We start from the raw sequence: 23,499 nt of genomic DNA, 5'->3' as shown, positions 1-23,499 counted from the left end.
CAAGACAAGACAAACAAATAAGTAATCTCATAAAAATCAATCTTTACATTATATATCTAATTGCCATCTTAACATTTATTGGGTCCTAAGAGAATCTGAGGTAAACACTAGACAACCTGATTTTTAAAAATTTTTTCTCTCAACGTTATCTACAGATGTTTTAAACTCCTAGCAGAAAAACAACTTTTATATACAGATATATATTTTACCTGTATATAAAAGTTTTTTATGTATTTTATATATTTTTACAGGTAAAAGGAAAACAAAAAAAGCAAAAGGGACATTGATAACAAATCTATATAGCGCTTCTAGCCGAAATATATTAAAGTTATTTCCTACCTTATATAATTCAGCAACTCTTTCTCAATATTCCCAATACAAACGGTCTGACTCACTGGGTCAGAAACAGTAACTATGTATTTATGCTTCTTTAAACAAATAAAAAAAAAATAAATTTACCTATTCCTAGCCTTCGGTATGGTGCCAGACATCCTAGTGTCATGATGTAAAGTCTCTTCTGATTCTGTGAATGATCCACCCTACAGCATACTGCACCTACTGCAATATCATTGAAATAGGCTGCCATGGAAAACATAAAAATATAAAGTTCAAAGACAGAATAACACATTTTATTCAATCCCCCCCCTTCTATAAGAACTAAATAACTGTTATTGCCATTAAATTTTATCAGCTACTTTGAATATCGACAGCTTCAAAAATTTCTTACTTCTTTTTAGGGATTTAAGCCTCTTCTAGTAAAAGACACACACTAATAAATAAGAGAAGATATTTAGCATTTTCTTTTAAAACTCAAATATCGTCTTGGTTTCTCTGAGATTTTGCTAAGAATCTGAATCACCCCCCATTTCCTACTTGTAAAATAAGGGGATTAAATCATTTAATTCTGCTCTAATGTTAAAAACTAGGGTCAAGAACACCAACAAACAAATGAAGGGAGAAAAACTGTATAATACCAAGTTTTGCTAGCTCGCCAACCTCCAGCACATCCTTGTAGAACTTGTCATTGTAGCTGACTGGAAAGATGACCTGGTTTAATCTCTTCAACTGTTTAATATTGTGTGGTGTCACATCTCCCAGCTCGATCCGGCTACTGGAACAAACCAAAATGTACTCAATAAAATATAATTAGCTTCATCTGTTAAGATGAACACATTTAGAAGAGTACTAAAGCTTTTTTTTTTTTTTTCATGACTGATAAATCCAGCCTTTCATAATGACTTTATAATCCTCTGCAGATTACCATTTATAAGATTCTGCTGGCCATTCCATCCAGATTCAATTCACAGCTTTCATATAATTTTACACATTTAGAGATAAATACAGTAAACAATTACTAAAAAGGCCAGACTAATATTCTATATAAATCCCAGAATTTTCCTTGTAGTTTACAGTTCAGAAAAATTTAGACATCTATTACTGATCAAAAGGACTGATGATACCAAATATTGGCAAGGGGGTGGCAAATGAAAATGGTGAAAACGTAAATAGAGTATCTCTGGAAGACAATCTAGTACTATGTATCAAAAAGCCTGAAAGGGGGCAGCCCGGTGGCTCAGCGGTTTAGCGCCGCCTTCAGCCCAGGTCGTGATCCTGGAGACCGGGGATCGAGTCCCATGTCGGGCTCCCTGCATAGAGCCTGCTTCTCCCTCTGCCTGTGTCTCTGCCTCTGTGTGTCTCTCATGAATAAATAAAATCTTAAAAAAAAAAAAAAAGCCTGAAAGTTACATCTTCTTTATGGAAGTAATCCTACTTTAGAAATTTATTAAGAAAATAATCCAAACGGACAAAAATTATGTATATTGTATTAATTAAACTAGGAACCACTCATATCAGTCACTTGGGGTGGTATTCAAAATCCAGATTCCGGGCAGCCCGGGGGTGGGGGTGGGGGTGGGGGTGGGGGTAGGGGTGTTGGTCCTGGAGACCAGGGATCAAGTCCCGCATGCATCGGGCTCCCAGCATGGAGCCTGCTTCTCCCTCTGCCTGTCTGCCCCTCTCTCTCTCTCTCTCTCTCTCTGTGTCTCTCATGAATAAATAAAATCTTAAAAAACAAAAAACACCCCCCCCCCAATCCAGATTCCTGGTCTCATGCCACTTTCAGGAGCAGAATCTCTGGAAACAGGAACACCTGAGTGGCTCAGTGGTTGAGCATCAGTCTTCTGCTCAGAGCGTGATCCTGGGTCCAGGGACTGAGTCCCATGTTGAGTTCCCTTCAAGGAGCCTGCATCTCCCTCTGTCTCTGCCTCTCTCTCTGAGTCTCTCACAAATTAATAAAAATAACATCTTAAAAAAAAGAAAAAAAGAAAGAAATCTCTGGAAATTAAACAAAGGAACCCAGACAGGGCAGGGTGCTGTTTGAAAACTACTTACCAAGAATGCAACATAAACCATATGTAATCAAAACAATTTGTTCCATGGGACAAGGAATTAAGGCTTAAAAGATTCAGACTCATAGTAACAAAGCTGTGTTGCCTATAATGCCATCAACAAAAGGATTTTTTAATAGCTCAAGTCAATATCACTACCATAAACTAAAGATTGATCAAATGTGAAAGACAAATCTGAACAAATATACAACTTTTTCCCCTATTAACACTAGCAATATCATTAGTCGAGTTGCTTGCATACATTACTGTCTTTCTTAAAAATCACAACAGTAGGTTATAAAATCCTTCAGAGAAAACATCAAACTAAAAAATGAGTTGAAAAATAAAACGGGGCGCCTGGGTGACTCAGTCAGTTAAGTGGCGTCCTTCGGCTCAGGTCATAATCTTGGGAGTCCAGGGACTGAGCCCCTCGTCTGGCTCCCTGTTCAAGGAGGAGTATGCTTCTCCCTTGGTTTCTTACCCTGCTTGCGCTCTCTCAAATAAATATATAAAATCTTAAAAAAAAAAAAAAAAAAAGAGAGAGAAACAAAATAATCTGTCGTCATCCAAGTAGCTAGAAAAGGTGAGTCTTACTCACTGGGTGCTAGTTCCAGATCAAAATGGCATTAGTAAATAGCAGGGAAATGCAAACAACGCACCTTAATCAATCATTTGCATCATATGCAGAAGGTTTTGAAAAAACTGCTGGAGAATGACTAAACGAAAATGTTAATCATCACACTTTTATAATGGTAAAAAAGAAAACCTACATAGTCCCCATCAGGGAACTCGTTAAATAAAGCATGCATGACACATTTCGGGGGCGGGGGAGGGGGGAACACACACACTCCAAATATATACAATATATAAACATATAAAATAGCTTTTATTAATTTAAAAAATCCTTTAAAGCACATACAAAAAAATCTGTGATCAAAATTGGGGGTGGCGCCTGCCTGGCTCAGTTCAATAGAGCATTGGACTCTTGATAACAGGGTTGTAAATTCAAGCCCCTTCTTGGGTGCAGAGGTTACTTAAAATATTTTTAAAAATAAAATAAAAAAAAGAATGATAGGTAATTCTCTGAAACGTCACAATTCAGATGATCAGAAAATAGAATATAAACGATTATACTCATTTGGAACTTTAGCCTTCCTGACTCCATTATTTCATTTTTATGCTGTTTTTTTATTACTTACTGTGACCAACTATCCTTTCATTATCTTGTATATTTTCTTAAAATCTGAGTACACAGTTTCTTAGTAGCCACACAAGTTCTTAAGATGCAAAAATCATAGTAAAAAATATAAAGATTTCTTTGTTATATTTTCTTTCGATTTGTAGATACATTAAATACAGGTAAACACGGTCTCTCAAGTATTATTTCACAATTAAAATGAATTCCTTTTGTGAGATTCGGGTCCTCTTTAACTAGATTATATCTCACAGAACAACTCTCCTCTTCATTAAAGCACACTCTGGCTTTCCCTTAAGGCTGAAGTAAATAACATTTTACCCAAAACCTTTCTGGTTAAATAGCTACTTAGGTTCACTTATCCACCATCTACCACTCACAGACTTTTATCGGCAGATATTGTTATGCTGTAAAATACAGAACCCTTAAAATACAGGGAACACAGGGTGCCTGGGTGGCAGAGTTGGTTAATAAGCCTCTGACTCTTGGTTTCTGCTCACATCAACAATTTCAGGGTCATGAAATCAAGCCCCACAACAGGCTCCTTGCGGAGCACTGAGTTGGCTTAGCACTTTCTCTCTACCTCTCTCTTGGCCCCTCTCACCCCTCTGAAACAAATCTTAAAGAAAAGAAAAGAAAAGAAAAGAAAAGAAAAGAAAAGAAAAGAAAAGAAAAGAAAAGAAAAGAGAAAAGAAAAGAAAAGAAAAGAAAAGAAAAGAAAAAGAAAAGAAAAGAAAAAGAAAAGAAAAGAAAAGAAAAGAAAAAAGAAAAGAAAAGAAAAGAAAAGAAAAGAAAAGAAAAGAAAGCAGTACAGGGATCACATCTCACCTACACTGCCTATTCCTTTTTTAGAAAAAGGATTCCTACCATTTAGTTAATTAACACATCTATGGCCTTGCATTTTTTTGGGGGGGCGGTGGGTAAGAACATTTATGTTCTACTCTCTTAGCAATTTTCAATTATATACATTAGATCCTCAGACCTTATTAATCTTACAGCTGAAGTCTGCACTTTTCCTATTCCCCTCACCCTGGCAACCACTTATATACTGTTTCCATGAGCTTGACTTTTTTTAAAAATGTCACATATAAGTATGCCATGCAGTGTTTGTCTTTATCTGTCTGGCTTATTTTACTTGGCATACTACTACTTTTTAACTGGGTATAGCACCCCAAATTGGGTACAGTAATTTATTTGAAATAAAATATAGTATTTATTATATTTAGAGCACAGTACTTAAAAATTATCCATTGCAATTAAAAAAGAGATTCTATATTTTAAAAGTCACTGAAAAACTACATTATAAAGTCAAATTATAAACAACAATAAAGGGATGCCCGGGTGGCTCAGCGATTAAGCACCAGCCTTCAGCCTAGGGCGTGGTCCTGGAGACCCGGGATCGAGTCCCACATCAGGCTTCCTGCATGGAGCCTGCTTCTCCCTCTGCCTGTGCCTCTCTCTCTCTCTCTCTGTGTCTCTCATGAATAAATAAATAAAATCTTTAAAAAAAAAACAACAACAATAAAGAAAAACTTAACCTAGGGAAGTCAAGTTTCTAAATTATAAGTGAAACAACGTGGGTTTTTAAAAGTTTAAGAATGGGGGTGCCTGGATAGCTCAGTCAATTAAGCATCTGCCTTCAGCTCAGATTATGATTCCAGGGTCCTGGGATGGAGATCAATGTCAAGCTCCTTTCTCCGTGGGGAATTCTGCTTCTCCCTCTCTTAACAGCACTCCCCCCGCCCCACGGTTCACGTGCGCTCTCTCAAATAAAGATCTCAAAAAAATAAAAAAAAAAAGTTTAAAAATGATTTCCAGGTGGGGCGCCTGACTGGCTCAGTTGGAAGAGCACACAACTCTTGATCTTGGGGTTGTGAGTTTGAGATCCATGCTGGGGCAGAGATTACTTAAAAATCAATAAAAACTAAAAAGATCTCTAGGTTATTGCCAGGCTTCTAGTATCTTTAGAATTCTTAAAAAGACAATAACCAAGTATTTTTAAACTTTAAGAGAAGGAAAAGATGGTTATGATACAATGTGCAAGGTTAAATCTAATAAAAATTCACGACTAAAAAAGTTTCCATTAGAGTAGGCAGATCAAGGCTAAATAAAGAACACTGTATTAAATCAATTACGGAATAGGCAGCTTAATCTTTCCCTGCCTAATTAAAAAACAAAACAAAACAAAAGAAACCCCACAGGTCTTGATTTAAAAAAAAAAAAAAGTTTATCACCATAGAAATGACTTAGGAAGTGAAAATATCCTATAAGACTACTACCAGAAATAGGTTCTACATATACTCTTTCTATATTTTCTATGTATATACACATATAGATTTCAAAACAAAATTGGGATACTATGAATACTGTTTGGAAGCTGTTCAAGAAGTATCTATTAAATATCTTTGTCAGCAAAATTCACCTTCAATACAGTTTTCATTTTCACGAACATGATATGTCTGATTGAAATGGAATACTTCTGTCATCTTGATCACTTCTGAATTATTTTAAGATGTAGATATTCTAAATATATCAGAGTAATAGCAACTTGTAAATATAATTTAGCAAAGAACGTGTAAATATCAAAGGCATAAACATAGAGTGCTAAGTAGAAATGTCAAGAAAATGAGAACATGATTACAAACAACCAACAAGCTTTTAGAAGTTAAAAAAAATCTACAGTAAGTCAAAAGGAATTCCAAAGTCTCCATTACAAAATTAAACAGGGTGTCCAAGAGTTCTATCTGTGAATCTATAATTTTCAAAGTTCTTATGAATAGTTGCCTATTCAAAGCATAAATCAGGTCTATTTCAATAAATATATGAACACCTATGCGCTAACACCTGGAATGCAAAGGAGTTTATACCTAGTAGGAAATAGTGTCTGATTACATATGTATCAACACACAATTACATACATACATATAATTATATATATATAAATATAATGTCTTAGTAATAGCACATGCACATGAAGTACAAAAATAGTACTAGAATGAAAGTGATCCTGGGAACAGATGTGAAGGGTGACTAAGTTTGTGCTGTGAGAAGGAAAGAAATGAATTCTAAGTAGAAGGTAGAATATGAACAAAATAGCAACAGTGTATTCCCCAAATTACAGGCAGTTTGATTTGGTAAAATTAAGTGTACTTTGTGGCTCTCTTCCTTGGGGCTCCTACTAAGGGGACAGCCGTCTCTTCCTCTACTGGGCATCATGGCCACCCTCAGACCTCTGGTAAAGTCCACGATCATTAACAAGTGGACCAAGAAGTTCATGGCACACCAGTTAAACTGCTATGTCAAAATTAAGCACAACAGGCCAAAACTCAGGCATTGACAACAGGGTGTGCAGAAGATTCAAGGGCCAGAACTTGATGCCCAATATTGGTTACAAGAACAACAGGAAAACAAGGCACATGCTGTCCAGTGACTTCCCGAAGTTCCTAGTCCATAATGTCAAGAAGCTTGAAGTGCTATTAACATCCAATAAATTTTACTGTGCAGGGACTGCTCACAATGTCTCCTCCAGAAAGCAAGCCATTGTAGAAAGAGTAACCAGCTGGCCATCAGAGCTACCAATGCCAATGCCAGGCTGCGCAGCAAAGAAAATGAATATAGACAGCTTACATGCACGTCACAGTTGTGTTAATAAAACCATAAAACTAAAAAAAAAATTAAAAAAAATAAAACCATAAAACTACAAGTGTGCTTTGTGTAAATGTGGAAGTTGGGATTGGAGAGGAAGAAGAATCAATTTTATGAGGGGCATGCACATCAAGATGGTACTTGGCTGTCTTCTCTATCTACACTTATTCTCTTAGTTGACCTCAATCTCATAATCTTATGGCTTTAACGCTGCCACCTTCAAAGCGTCTGTAGTAGACACCTCAGATTAAGCATATCCAAAACCAGATCTCTGATCTTCCTCCCCAAATCTGCTTCACCTGCGGCTTTCTCTGTTGATAGCCTCTCCAACCTGGGCTGCAGGTTACTCTTACCTCTTTTATTTGAATGTTACCTCAAGAAAGCTTATTCTGAGGAATCTGGTTTTCTCTCTTTGTAATACATCTGCTAGGCTTTATTAATCAGGATTATGTTTGACCTTGAACAAAGTTTGGAAGTATTCCTTCTTACTCTTCAGTTTTGTCCATGTTCACTTTATGTATTTTCAAGTTATATTATTAAGAACATAAATATTTGGAACTGTTAATGAGTTGGTCCTTTTATCACTTTGAAATGTCTTTCTTTATGCTATAATATTCCCTATCTTAAAATCTACTTCGTTCATCAATAGACATACTACTTTCTTCTAATCAATGCAGCATCATGTATCTTTTACCACCTTTTACTTTCAACTTCTCTTTGTATTTAGTCTTTTGTAAACAGCATATACTTAAGTTTTGTTCCTTTAATCTGACAACTGGAGTATTTTTTATTACACAATTCTTCATTCTAAATATTACAAATGTGCATGTATTACTTTTATTTATTAAAATAGTACCAGGGGTGCCTGGGTGGCTGTCTGTTGAGCAAGTGACTCTTGGTTTGGTTTTTGGCTCAGGTCATGATCTCAGGATCATGGGATGAACCCTGCTTCTGGCTTCAAGCTCTGCTGCATGGAGTCTACTTATCCCTAGCCCTCCCTCTCTCCTCAGACCCCCTGCTGAAACATGGGCTATCAAAAATAAATAATGAAATCTTTAAAAATTAAAAAAAAAGAGCATGAAAGAAAAAAAGGGAAAATGTCATCACACTGAATCATGCTAATCATTCCAATTTTAGTGTAATGTGCTGCCAAAGCAAGCAATGACAATTGGAGCATTTGGTCTGTCCATACTTAATACAATTATTGATGTAGTCTATTCAAATCTACCAGCTTACAAATTTTCTACATGTACTCTTGGTTGTTCCTCTATTTTTCAGGACTTTTTTTTTGGGGGGGGGGGAATCAATTTTCATTCTTAGCTTCTATGTTTTCAAGTTAATATAAAATTAAATTCACTTTTCTTGCTCTATAGTTCTGAGTTTTGACAAACATGTATAATGATAATTATCAAGATTTAGAACAAGATACAGAATGGTTCCATCAAGTCCCCAAATCTCCCTCATGACCCTCTGTAGTTCAACTACCCCCACTCCCAGGCAAACAATCTGTTTTCTGTTTCTCCTATCTTTGTCTTTTCCAGAATGTCACATAAATGGAATTACAGGGGATCCCTGGGTGGCTCAGCGGTTTAGCACCTGCCTTTGGCCCAGGGCGCAATTCTGGAGTCCCGGGAGCGAGTCCCACGTCAGGCTCCCGGCATGGAGCCTGCTTCTCTCTCTGCCTGTGACACACTCTGCCTCTCTCTCTCTCTCTCTCTCTCACTCTATGTCTATCATAAATAAATAAATAAATAATTCTTAAAAAAAAATAAAATAAATGGAATTACATAATACAAGGCCATTTGCTTGGCTTCATTCATTCAACATAATGTCTTTGAGATTTACCACACTGTTGTATCAACCAGTCTTTCCTTGTTATTGCTAAGTAGTATTCCATAGTATGGATATTACCAGTTTATCCTTTTGCTGAAATCTCCAAAATCTACAGTTTTATACACATTTCTCTATAGGTTCTTGTGTGAACATAAGTTTTTAAAATTTCTTGAGTAAATACCTAAGAGATGTAATGCTGGGTCATATATGTGTAAGAATTCTAGTTGTTCTGCATTCAGCATATGCACTATTAACCTTTAAAAATTTATGCCATCCTAAGAGGTGTGTAAAGATATTTCATTGTGGTTTTAATTTGCATGTCCCTAAATAACAAATGATGTTGAACATGTTTTCATTTATTTGTTTCCCATTCTTTGGTAAAGGAGCTGTTCAAATCTTTTGCCCATTTAAAGGAAACTGGGTTCTCTAACTGGGTTTTAAGTGTATTTATTATGGATACAATGTTCTTTTTTTTTTTTTTTTTTTAAGATTTTATTTATTTATTCATGAGAGACACAGAGGAGAGACCAAGAGAGGCACAGACACAGGTAGAGGGAGAAGCAGACTCTATGCGGGGAGCCAACGTGGGACTCGATCTTAGGTCTCCAGGATCACACCCTGGGCTGAAGGCGGAGCTAAACCGCTGAGCTACCTGGGCTGCCCTGGATACAATGTTTATTGTAAACTAGTACAACTGCAAACAATCTGAGTTTGTTTTAAGTGTTTTTAGACTATTTACAGAGTTGTGTAACCATCACCTCAATTCAGTTTTAGAACATTCACATCACACCCCCAAAATCTCTTGTGCAAATCTGAAGTAAATTCCTACCCAAAGTCTGCCACTAAATCTACTTTCTTTCTATAGATTTGTCTTTTCTGGACATGTCATATAAATAGAATCATAAAATAAATGTGATCTTTTGCACTACACTTCTTTCACGCAGCATAATGCTTCTGAGGTTCATCCATGAGGTAACACGTCAGCAACTGAACAAGATTTCATTGTAAGGATATACCACATTTTGTTTATCCATTCACCACCTGATTTTTACAGTATTAATATTAACTTCAATGGCCATTATAAATAATGCTGTTATGAATACTGTATACAAGTCTGTGTGTGAACATAAGCTTTAGTTTTTCTTTTAGCTTTTCTCTTTAGTTATTCCTTCGAAATAAGGAATGCATGTGGCCTATAGAAGCTGAAAACTGGGATGCCTGGGTTGCTCAGTGGTTAAGGGCCAGCCTTTGGCTCAGGTTGCGATCCCTAGATCTTTGGACTGAGTCCTGAAATCGGGCTCCCCCTAGGGAGCCTGCTTCTTCCTCTGCCTATCTCTGTGTGTCTTTCATGAATAAATAAATAAAATATTTTTTAAAAAGCTGAAAACTAAGGAAACGAATCTCATCTAGAACATCTAGAAGAAACATCTTGTATTAGTTTCACAGATCTGCCTTAAAGAATTATCAGAGTAGCTTAGAGCAGAAATTTATTCTCTGAAAGTTTTAGAGGCTGGAAGTCAAAAATCAGGTCAGCAGAGCCATGCTCTCTGAATCTGGAATAGAATCCTTCCTTGCCTCTGCCAGCTCCTAGTGTCCTCAGATACTTCTTGGCTTGTGGTAATCACTCTAATGTCTGCCTCCACCTTCACTTGGTGTTCTGTGTGCATGTCCTCCTTCCTCTTCCTTTAAGGACACTAGTCATCAGATTTAAAGTCCACTCTAATGGAATATGGCCATCTTAATTACATCTGCAAAGACCCTGTTTCTAAATAAGGCCATGTGCTGACGTTCCAAGTAGACATGAATTGTTTTTGGGGGGAGGGTACTATTTAAAATTGCTGTATCTACCAACACCTCGATTTTAGCTCAGTAAAAACCAGTTCAGATTTTTGATCTCAAGAACTAAGCTAATAGATTTGTTTTCAAGCCATTAAGTTTGTAGTAATTTGTTATAGCAGTAATGGAAAACTAATAAATTGCTAAACTGTTTGCCAAAGTGGCTGCACCATTTGCATTCCTACCAATAATGCATTAGGGTTCTAGTTTCTCCACATCCTCACCAACACTTTTTTCAAAAAGATTTGAGAGAGTGTGTGTGCACATGAGAGCAGGGGGGAGGGGCAGAGGGAGAGAGAATCCTCAAGCAGACTCTCTGCTGAGCATGAAGACTGATGCAGGGCTCCATCCCAGGACCCTGAGATCACAACTTGAGTCAAAATCAAGAGTTGGACGCTTAACCAGACTGAACCACCCAAGTGCCCCTTCACCAACACTTTTCACTGTCTTTCTATTTATAACCATTTTAGTAGTATGAAGTGATAATCAAATTGGATTTGCATTTCTCTAATGACTAATGTCAAGCATCCTTCTGCATGGTTATTAGCCATTTGTCCATCTTCTTTGATAAAATGTCCAAGATTTTTGCCCATGTTTTAGGCCTGCGAATAAACCTAAAATGTTTACATTAACTAATAAGAATTCCTGTTTTTATATTGGATTACTTATTTTATCGAATTGTAAGAGTTCTTTATATACTCTGGATACAAGTTCTTTAACAGACATATAACTTGCAATTATTTTTGCCCAGTTTATGGCTTGCCTTTTCATTCTAACAGCATATCACACTAATGTAACCTGTTACTAATAGTGGAACTGGAAATTCTCTGTACCATCTTCACAAATGTAAATCTAAAAACTACAAAACGATTTTAAAGTTAGTTTTTTAAAAAAGGAGGAGAAACTGTCAGATTAAGAGATGATGAGGCATTTCAGCCAATTAAAATGTGTGGACCTCTTTTTGAATTTTGATTTGAAAAAGATATTTATAAGACAAATGAGAAAAAGCAAATACAAACTGAGTATCAGATCATAAGATGGTATTAGGTTTAAGAGTATTATGTTTGTTTTTTTAAGGTCTTCCATGATAAAGACTTATACTGTAGTATTAACAGATAGAATAGGATAGCATATCAAGAACTTCCTTTGAAGTAACCGCAAAAAGGGAAAGTAATGATCAGGCAAAGATGAAAAACCATGAAAATTAATACCACCTATTGGAACTGAATGCACCGAGGGCTCAATGCACTATTTACTTTCATAGGTGTTTGAAAATTTCCACAACAAAAAAATAAAACAAACATACATTACTTATTACATAAAGTACTACAAGTTGTAGCACTTTGCATTTAAGTTTTGTAGCAACTTTGGCTGAAAAAGGACAAAGACATGCTATTTTTGATATTGAAACTCATGGTAGAAAGCACTTTGATGCCAGACTTAATTTAATCTCTACTATCTGAAAAACACAAAAGGCAAGAATTTCAAACCTTTAACAATTGACAATCCCTCAATTTCCAGCTGTACCAAGCCTTCGGTTTGCAGAAAAGAAGTTGAACCAGATCTAGACAAGAATGAGCCTTCCATTCTGGTACAGACCTCCTCTTCTAACTTCAGTCACAGGGCAGCCTGTTATATAGTCGTTGTCTTTGGTGTAAATGGCTACATGTCCTGACACTTTTTTTTTTCCCCCCATTAAAACTACAGTCAAATGCATTTTAGGTAAGAATGATCATTTAAAAAATTATTTATACAATGTAGTTTAAATGCTACCTAATGTGACTAAAAGCTATGTTGGTGTTAGGTAGCTGAAAACAATTAGATAGTAGGGGGAATGCATCCAGAGTTTTTTGCATTAATTTAACTCATGAGGGAAGAATTCCCTTTTCTAACACATCACTCTGAGAGCTATTTCCTGAAATACAAATATTGCATAATATGTATCTCTGATTATGTGAACATATCACGTTATCAAGAAAATCACAGTGAATTAGAACATCTAAAAACACAACTACTAAAAGAAACACTTGAATTTTAGGGTAAACAAAGAGGAGCCCATAAAGAAACCCAAGAAACAATTTTCAAAAGAGTTAAGGAAAAGTCTGGAAAAGCATTGTCACAAAATCTAAGAATGGAAGAATGGATTCCAAATCTGCCTATATACCAGAATCACTTTGTCAGTTAAAAACTCAGACTTCCACATCCCACCATGGAATCTTTAACAATTAAAGCCTCTTATGTTAACCACACAAATTTAGCATCCACCTAAATAAATAAACTTCCCACTGCATATGGGTACATTTCCATATCCAAGAACTCTGGAGGGAAAGAGAGGCTAAAGATGGGCATAGAGATTTCATATAAAATGTTAAATCATTTTCCCTATGGAAGTAACACACTATATATTACACTACAGCTTTAAGGTTTATGGCATAGCTAGTGTTGAGAGCTAAGTCTTAAACTCAAATTGGCCTGACTCTTGAAAGCTGATTATTAATCACTACACTGTTTACTTCAGATTAGATTTCATTGTAATTTATTCTTTTTTAAAGGTTTATTTATTGATTCAGAGGACACATGGGAGCAGGAAGAGGAGCAGGAGGAGAGGGAAAGAGAGAATCCAAGCTGACTCCATACTGAGTAAGACATGGGGCTTGATCTCTCACGCCTGAGATCATGACCTGAGCCAAAATCAAGAGTCAGATGCTTAACCCACAGAGCCACCCTAGTGCTCCAGATTTTAATGCAATTTAACAATTATCTTAATTTAGCATTAGTATTTGCCACATCTATTAGACTCAACTGTTTTTAAGTTGACTGCAAATATTTTTTTTTGAAATTTTTATTTATGATAGTCACACACAGAGAGAGAGAGAGAGAGAGAGGCAGAGACACAGGCAGAGGGAGAAGCAGGCTCCATGCACTGGGAGCCCGACGTGGGATTCGATCCTGGGTCTCCAGGATCGCGCCCTGGGCCAAAGGCAGGCGCCAAACCGCTGCGCCACCCAGGGATCCCCGACTGCAAATATTTATATCAGAAGCTTTTACATAAAGCCTACATTTCTGCTCTTTTTTAAAAATTCTTTTATCTTATCTGCCTGGTCCCAGGTTCCTGTTGGTATCCACTTACAACCCTACCTGTAAAAAACTGAATACAGTAGTAATTAAAGAAATTAATTATTCTCTTGGCTCAAGTAAATTCATATGGCATGTCTTTTTTCCTTGTTTTTCAAATCTATAATAAATCCCAAAGTTTCTTCATACCAAAGATTTTAGAATGAGGATGTCAAAGGGGAAAACTGATATTGCAAAAGTGACCATGTATACCAAGTTCTTAGATCTGAACACAGCTACTTGCCTTCTACTTTATAGAGCCCATTAGTTATTTATTTTGTATCAGCACCACAAGATTAATGTTACTCAGTCAAATCTATCAACTTCACGCTTAGAATATGGTAGCAGAAAACCTTTACCTGTGGCTTAAAATAAGCACTGTGATACAATGATAACACACGTTTAAGCATTTAGCACAGCAACATCAGATAATAAGCCCTCAAATGTTTAGCTATTAAAAGTTAATGTCAATTATAGCCATAATTATAAAAACAAAATTTAGTGGTAATATTCTGAAGGGCCACAAGATGGAGGTATGACTACACAAAAGTTGGTCTTTCTCTACAAAGTCTGACTTTTTAAGTTATACTGCAAAAGGAGAAAATGAAATACTGTAGACAGAAAGTTTAAAGTTTAATACACCGTAGCACAAAATTTTAACTGCGTGGCAACTTCTTGTGCATAGTGTTTGATCTGGAAGGGACCTTAGAAGCCTCTGGGTCCATCCCTCTTCATTTCAGATGACAGAACTGAAACCCAGACAAATGGACCTGTGGTTATACAGCCAATTACCAATAAAGCCAGAACCAGGCCTAAATCTACAAATTTTCATTATACTGCAAGATCAGCCATACCATGACTCCCCTCAAAGGAGTCATCTTTACTCAAGGTTATTAAGAGAGAAATACCAAACCTAGAACACTTATCTAACGTATACTAATGATAAAGAAGATTTGCATAAAACTTAAGTATTTTAGCAAGGATCAAAGTATGCCCGTGACCCTTTGATAAAAAATTTCCAGGGGCTTAGAGTACGTTATTTTTTCTTAGCTAGCAGTAAATTTGGTTCTAAACTCTTGCCTTCAAGTAAATTACATCAAAGAGTGATTCCTCTAAAGTTTAAATTCCCTTAACTTAAAAGTAAGTCCACTGAGAATTTATCAAAGCACAGCTTAAATACTAATTGCTCATGAGGCCTTAACTTGTCATCCTGCTGAGATTTCCACCTCATCTGAACTGTATCATATTGTTAGTACCCTTCCAAGGCAGAGCACCTCTGTGCTGCTGTAAGCATTTATTTTTTATACCCTACCTCTTCTACTGAACTGTAAGACTTAGAGCAGGACCTCAAATATTTCAAGGAATTGATGAATTACTCCAAGACTCTCTAGACCCTTAATTTAACTGATGGGCTCTTTCTCATCTCATCTAGATTTTAGGGTTTCTTAGTCCTAGTACTACCGATATTAAGCGCTGCATAATTCTTTGTGAGGGGCTTTCCAGAGCACTGTAGGATATTTAGTAACATCTCTAGCATCTAAATGCCCCATCCCACACTGTGACAACCCAAAATGCCTCTAGACATTACCAGATATCCAGGGATGGAAGGTGTGACCCTGGTTGAGAATCACTGTTCTAGAAGTTTAGCAGTTATCAAAAAAGTGGTGGTGGATGGATTAGCTCTGCAAGCTGTGTGAGTCCAAGCGTCAACTGCACAAAAATCTCAACAATTATTTGCTTGGATACCAGAAATGCTAAACACACATTAGATATAATCTACTTAAGGTCATAACCTAAAAATAAATTATTTGAAAAAATTTTCCATGGTCATCCATCCATATGTTCAATTAGGAGAGCTCCTTCCCAGCCAAGGTTTTTCCCTTACTACCACCTAAATGTTGCTTTTACTTCTCAATTTCGGAATCCAAGCACACATTTCAAACTGCTTACTAGTTATCTCTACAGAAATCTCACATTCAACACAATGAACTCACTATCCTCCTCAGGAAGTTAGAACATCCACCTGTATCCTCTATCTTTATGAATAGTCCCATCCAATACAAAAATTTAGTTTTTTATGTACTCTTATATCCCACTTTAATTCCTGTTAATTCTGCTCCCCAAATATCTTCATAAACTGTTCCTATACCCCCCTCTAAGCAGTATGCTTCAAATCATCCTTTCAACACAAATTTGAATAGCCTAATGAAGGAAGAAAAAAAAAAAAAAAACCTAGAGCTAAGGAGGCAAAGCCATCACAATGCAGTCAGAATAATATTTTGAAAACACAAATCTGATCTCTTAAAAAAAAAAAAAGATTTTATTTATTCATGAGAGACAGGGGGTGGGGGGGAGAGAGAGAAAGAGAGAGAGAGAGAGGCACAGAAACAAAGGCAGAGGGAGAAGCAGGCTCCATGCAGGGAGCTCAATGTGGGACTCGATCCCTGAACTCCAGGATTACACCCCAGGCCAAAGGCAGGCGCTAAACCACTGAGCCACCAGGGATCCCCTGATCACTTCACTTCTAATGCTTAAGATCTTTCAATAGCTATACATAACCTCCCAAATGAAATTAGATAGCACTACATATAAAACTCTCATCACCTAGCTGTGGCCACTGGTGTAGCTCTCTCTCCTCTACCTTGTTTTTTGGCCATATAAAACTTCAAAGATTCTAGAACCCACCAAGCTTTCTGTCCTTCTTGGTTCACCTCCATAATGTTATTTCATTAGCAGACTAAAGATGCTATACCTAAAGATACATTAGTACATTATGGATGCTATCTTAGAGCTTTTATAGTATTAAGTGAGAATCCATTGCCTGAAAGACATGTACTAGGTAGCTATAAAAAGTAAAAGTGCCATTAGGGGGAAGGATGGGAGAGCAGGTCTCAACAGACAGACATAAAAGCAATGAAGAAAGCACCTTAAAAGAGAACAGTTCAAATAGGATTCCAAAGTTTTGTTTCTTGGTATCAGAGAGAGAAATAATAAGAGACCAGGGATGGCAAACATGTGACACACATGCCACAGCAGTCATGGTTGATATTAATAATCAATGACATCATTCTTTTTTTTTTTTTTTTTTTGGAATCTGAGAACTCATCAAAGCTATCAGCAGATTAAATACTGATTAAGTACTATTAGCAGATTAAAATGAGCACATGAATTTCAACTTTTGGCTGTTCCAGTTCAAGTTTAAGCTGTGCTTTCTAAAGACAAACGAAGGCCCGGAGGTCAAAAAAACCTATTAGTGACCACACTGCTAACTATCATTAGTTAGCTGGATTGTCACAGCTGAACTACAAAATGTGGTTGCTTTTAGTTCAATGCTTTTTGTGTTAAAGTCTCCTTTAAGAAGATAAATTATACTGAGTGGCTCAGTCTGTTAAGCAACTGACTCTTGATTTCAGCCGGGGTCATGATCTTAGGGTTGTGAGATCAAGCCCTGAGTGGAGCTCCAAGCTCAACAGGGAGTCTGCTTGTCCCTCCCCCAACTTGTGTGCATTCTCTCTCTCAAATAAATAAATAAAATCTTTTCAATTTGAATATCTCAACCCCATTTTCTGAAAAAATTACCTTTAGTTGTTTTGCAATTTGAAGTCCACACACTTAATATCCAACTTAAAAACTGTTAAGTTACACAAGTAACAGGTAAGTAACAGACATACAAATGGCTAGTGAAACTGGAAAATGTCCAACTTCACCAAGTAATCAAACCCAACAGTAACAAAAAACGGGGGTGTGGGTGTGGATACCATTCACCATCTAACCAGCAAGTAAAACTATAAAGCTAGGAGTTAAGCTATTATGTGATTATGTCCTCAAACCCAACTTGTAAAGAAACTGTTATTTCTACCATTTTACAAATAAATGTTCAATGTATTCCACTCATCCCAGAAGGTAAATTATACTACCAATGGCTGAAATGGAAGCTGTAATGTCTTCCTTCATTTCTTTAAGGTTTAAGTGTCCCTACCCTTCCCCATCAGCCCTTGGAGAAGAAAAAAGGGCACTCTCATACATTGCTGGCAGTATGAATTGCTACTATCTTTCTAGAGGTCATTTGGCAACAAAGATCAGAGATTTTAAAATGCCAGTACCTTCTGATCCAAAAAAATTCACTTCTAGGGAATTATTCAAAAGAAAGATGTGTGTCAAGTAGTTTTGTAAACAAGCATTCACTGCAGCATTATTGAGCACTGAGAGAAGCCTCTGGACTTAGAAAATAAGGTTTTCCATTAACAGCTTTAGCAATGATAGAGGCAGAATACAGGTTGCACTAGCTGAGCAAAGACAAGCGAATATTTCCAACTATGCTTTCTCCTTTATGGTAAACAAGGTAACTGAATTACCGTATTTTAATCTAAGACCAAGAGTTCCTCAGAATCCTTCACCACAGAGGTATAACCAGCCACGCACTATCTGTTGGCTTGCAAATTTACTATTTAGAAACACCTTCTGGGAATTGGATCCTAAGGAAAGAGATCATGTTTTACACCAATTTTTTTTCAGGGTCTAGCACAGCACCGTCCAAAACAGGTACAATCCAAGTCACATACATAATTTAAATATTTTAGTATCTACATTAACAAGCCAAAAAGAAACAGATGAAATCATTTCAAAAGGTAATCAAAATAAAAATTATTAATTTCATCTTTTTAAAAAATATTTATTTCATACTAAGCCTTTTTAAAGTTTACTTATTTTTGGTAATCTCTACATCCAACATGGAGCTTGAACTCACAACCTGAGATCAAGGGTCGCATGCTCCTCTGACTAAGCCAGCCAGGCACCCAGGGTTTCTGGGATGAGCCCCACATTGGGGGGGGGGGGGGGGGTCCCTGCTCAGCAGGGAGTCTGCCTCTCCCCCAGCTCATGCTCTTTCTCTCTCTCAAATAAATAAAATCTTAAAAAAAAAAAAAAAAAGAATAAATCCAGTGTGTATTACACGGCAAATCTCAATTCAGATGCTAATTTTCCTTTGAAATATTTTATCTATATTTACATTTCAAATCTCAATTCAGATGCTAATTTTCCTTTGAAATATTTTATCTATATTTACATTTCATAAACTTTATAGTAGATTCACATATTCAGGTTGTTCCAAACGTGAAAATTGTCCAACTGACTCTTAATATCAATTTTTAAAATTGAAAATGTAATTAAAATTCACTTCCTCAGTAACACAAGCCACATTTCAACTGCTCAACAGCCTACTATAGCTAGTCATTACTGTATTGGACAGGACAGGATTAACATTTTTCCAATAAGTTAGGAGATGTATATATATATAGAACTGATAGGAGAGTTCAGATCAAGAGAAAGCAGTGTTAATGACATGAAAATTACATATTTTCTAGTAATTAAACTGTAATACATACAGTATTCATTTCTGTGATGAAAAAGTTTCCATTGGTTACAACTGGTATTTAAATGGTTTCTGCAGACTGTGCTTAAAAAAAAAAAAGGACAACCATTCAAATAAATTGAGAAGTTGTATCTTTTCAGATGGCACAGAGGCTAGAGGCCATAGCTAATATGCATAAGAGAAAATCAGAAGTCAAAAGGATTTCCACAGGCCAAAATGGAAAACATAGCAAAGTGAAATTTAATATAGATGATTAGTTTGGTCTGGAAAAACACTGGCTCTGAAAAATAATGCTTTATATGGATAACCTTTAAAAATCTTTTTCAACCCAGAAATTTATGATTATTCTTTGTTCAGAACTTTACCAACAGCTGTCCACAGTTTTGGGAAAAAAATCACATCGATGGCAACACAGCATTAGTCACCACGGCACACACCTATCTTGGTAGCAGATCTACTTTCTAAATTATATAATGGTTTTATTTACAGACAGATACAAACATCTAGATATTATGATTTATGGTATAGTTGTACCCGATCATTTACATATTGATACAAACATAGCTTAGTTCTCCTTTATATTGGTTACATCATTATACTGATTTTCTAAAAAAAAAAAAAAATCATGGTACAGGTAGGTTATATTTTGTGTGAATTCATTTCAACATAGCAAGGGAACATTACAAAGTATTTTTAAAATACAGTATCTCAATCCATGCCCCACAAATTATTGGCTTTACAGAAGGAGTATGAATTGGAGATTTACAAAAGCTCTTGAACTCTCCTTCAGTCTCACCGTCTGTCCCCCCTACAAAAACAGCAATACAACCTTAAAAAAAAAAAAACTGTTTTATTGAAGTACAGAATTTGTACGGTAAAGAGCACAGATCTTGTTCACAGCTTGATAACTTTTCTTACGTAGTTATACATCTATGCAAGCAATACCCAAAGAAGAGAGTATTTCTAGCACTTCAGAAAACTCTCGTGCTCCTTCTGTCATATGCTGTCAGAGATAACCATTATTCTTAGTTCTTCAACATAGTTTCTTTTCACTGCAGAATCTTCTATTTTAATAACTAGACTGTCCTATATACTGTATTTATATTGTTATCTACTTCCCCATCTTTACATTACATGTATTCACATCTTGTTAAAGACTTTATTTATTTTTATTTATTTTTTTAATTTATTTATGATAGTCACAGAGAGAGAGAGAGAGAGAGAGAGAGAGGCAGAGACACAGGCAGAGGGAGAAGCAGGCTCCATGCACCGGGAGCCCGATGTGGGACTCGATCCCGGGTCTCCAGGATCGCGCCCTGGGCCAAAGGCAGGCGTCAAACCGCTGTGCCACCCAGGGATCCCAAGACTATTATTTTTTAAAGTAAGCTCCTCACCCAGCTTAAAGCTCGACATGCGTCTGAACTCCCAACCAGGAGATCAAGACTTGAGCTGAGATCCAGAGTCAAAAGCTCAACAGACTGACCATCCAGGCATCCTAAAGACATTTTTATTAGAACTAATTTACACCTCTTTGCTACAATTCAAAGGTAAACGGATTCAGTTTTACTTTCTATCATACTATATTGCCATCTCAGTCATGGCTGTAACTTTTTGCCTGAATATCACCTTCCCTAGAGAGGAATACTAGATAAAAATGATCAGCTTACTACCCACAAATTCAACCTACAACATTCCTGGTCCATAAAAACAAGCAGCTTCAGTGCAAAGGAAATAACATCTTGTAATATACCCTCAAAAGTTCTAGACCATGCATATAAATACATGCAGTAATGAAAAACTGGAAATTTATCTGCTATGGTGGAAAGGCAAGTACATGCCAACACTATTAAATGTCCTACTGCTACTACTAATAAAAACAAAGTATAAATATAAATACATGGAAAAATCTGATAAAATAGTACATTTAAAAAGTTTGAAAATGATGGGGAATATAGGCAATGACGTAAAACATTTAAATAGATCGACTTAGAGGTAGATGTTCTTCATGTTTCTAGTAAATACTCAGGACCACGGTTTCATTTTCATAGGCCTTTCCAAATCAAGAGTCAGGACTATAACGCTAACCACACTATGTGTTACAAGTCTTTGAACTTAAGGACCTCAGAATCTTTTATTTTTATTTATTTTTTTAAAGGACTTATTTATTCATGAGACAGAGAGAGAGACAGAGACAGAGGCAGAGGCAGAAGGAGAAGCAGGCTCCATGCAGGGAGCCCGACGTGGGACTCAATCCCAGGACTCCAGGATCATGCCCTGGGCCGAAGGCAGGGGCTAAACTGCTGAGCCACCCAGGGATCCCAGGACCTCAGAATCTTTTAAATAATGTCAATTGTCTTCATTTGTTCCGTGCCTTAAATACAAGAGTTAGAAATTTAAAAAAATTTAAAGTCCCATTTTATCTAGTAATTTTTCATCTGGGAAGTTAAAGGGACTATTCCTGTGAAATCATCTTAAAAGTTTTTAACATTAGGAACATAACTTTAAATTCCCGATAAAAAATGATAGGAACTAGACGTAAGGACTCTTCATTTTAGGGATGGTTGCTGGCTTGCGGCATAAATTCAGTAACTATTAATTTCCTCTAGATTTGGCCAGTTACTTGTTTCTGGGGATTTGCCACCATCGTGTTGTTACATATAAATCACAGTTTAAATAAAAAGATAATTGCCTCATGAGTGTATTAACTGAAGGTAGATTGTGAATAATACCACTGTTTGACCCCATTTCTATTGCCAAGGTAGGTATCCGAAAGAACATTACACCCTAGCAAGACTGAGCTAGACCAAAGATTTTGGATCTAAACACCCAGAATAACTTCTTGGAAGCCCTCCTTTATAAACCCATGTAGAGCCTCAACTGTAAGAACTATTCAGCCTCATTTTTAGTATTCTAACAGAACAAGATGAGAAACACTGTGTGCTGATTAAGAATACAAAAACCAGTAAGAGAAAGCATCCATGCTCAAGGGAAAAAAGAAAAACCCCACTAAATTATGTTGGGTCATATATAATAATAGTCAAACTTCCCAGATCGTGATTCAAGTGCTACAAATACTTCCCATACTTTAAAGAGTATCCCGACTGGAACTCTTTAGAACTCGATGTTCTGTAGTGCATGTACTATGAAAATTTCATTTCTGAGCTTTAACGTGAAACAGACAATTCAACAGTAGACTGAATGTCCAATATTTAAAGCAAAATCAGAGTTAAGGAATCACATTACAGACCTACAGCCAATTAACCTTTCTTGGACCTCTTCAACCCCAATCACGTACACACACCGAGGGCCTTGTTTTAGGCGGCATGAGATTATTTCAGAGACTGGCTTTTATTCTCAAAAGGCTGAACATCTGAAAGGCTTCACTAACTCAAAACACAGTTCCAAGTCTTTGACTTGCTATAATAGAAAAAAAACAAAAAACAAAAAACAAACAAAAACCCTCAGACATCTCTGAAAGCTTTTTTTTGTTTTGTTTTGTTTTCTTCCAGAGAGCTTTTAACGCTGATAAAAGGAGAGGTCCAAAACGGTTAATTTAGGAAATTATTTTAAGACGTCGTGTTATGTAATTAATATTTTAACTGTATATAATTTTAACAGTAAGGGGACACCTTATCCAAGTGGAAAAGAGTTGAGCCAAAATAGTCCCTGATTTTATCCAAGAAGGAAACTGTGAAAAAAGAAATATTAGTTTTGCTATCACCTGAAAAAAGCTTGGTAGTAGGAACCAAGGGCCCCCCCACCCCCCACCCCCCCACCGCACAGGGGCAAGAGCACACCACTGGAGCAATAGCTCCACCTACTGATCAACAACACTTCCTTAAACATCTTGGCACCCCAAGACTACAGAGCTCACGCTCTCTCCCCCTCCTCCACGCGCCCTGACCCAACCCAAATCCAGTTGAGTCACTAGCTCTTCATACTCATCTCCATGCTCTTTATTCCAATTCCTTCTCCCTCCAGAAGGTTCTGCGCTGCTCCCAAGCGTGAACACGGCTGGAAGGTGTCAAAGATCGCAGGTCCCAGGGGTGAGCCTGGATCTCAAGAGGGCAGCCCGACCACTCGGCTTGGAGGGGAGGGGAGGGGAGCGGAGGGGCGGG

At 36.7% G+C, this 23,499-nt stretch overlaps 1 protein-coding gene across 2 annotated transcripts in view; it reads right to left on the bottom strand.

Annotated features, from left to right (window-relative positions):
- NAA50 (N-alpha-acetyltransferase 50, NatE catalytic subunit) overlaps positions 1-23,499 on the bottom strand; it is a 28,224-nt gene that overhangs the window by 4,122 nt on the left and 603 nt on the right. Inside the window, exons 2-3 of one of the 2 annotated variants that reach the window (XM_077884142.1) lie at positions 975-1,111; positions 460-579 (exon numbers count right to left, since the gene is read on the bottom strand). In XM_077884142.1, the coding sequence (XP_077740268.1) occupies positions 460-579; positions 975-1,111 (257 nt within the window). The remainder of the gene's footprint in view (positions 1-459; positions 580-974; positions 1,112-23,499) is intronic. The other variant, XM_077884143.1, reaches the window with a different exon arrangement.

The sequence above is a fragment of the Canis aureus genome, chromosome 35 (assembly GCF_053574225.1).
Source record: "Canis aureus isolate CA01 chromosome 35, VMU_Caureus_v.1.0, whole genome shotgun sequence".
NCBI lineage: Eukaryota > Metazoa > Chordata > Mammalia > Carnivora > Canidae > Canis > Canis aureus.
Note: the sequence above shows the minus strand (reverse complement) of the source record. Positions and strands in the feature narration are given on the sequence as shown.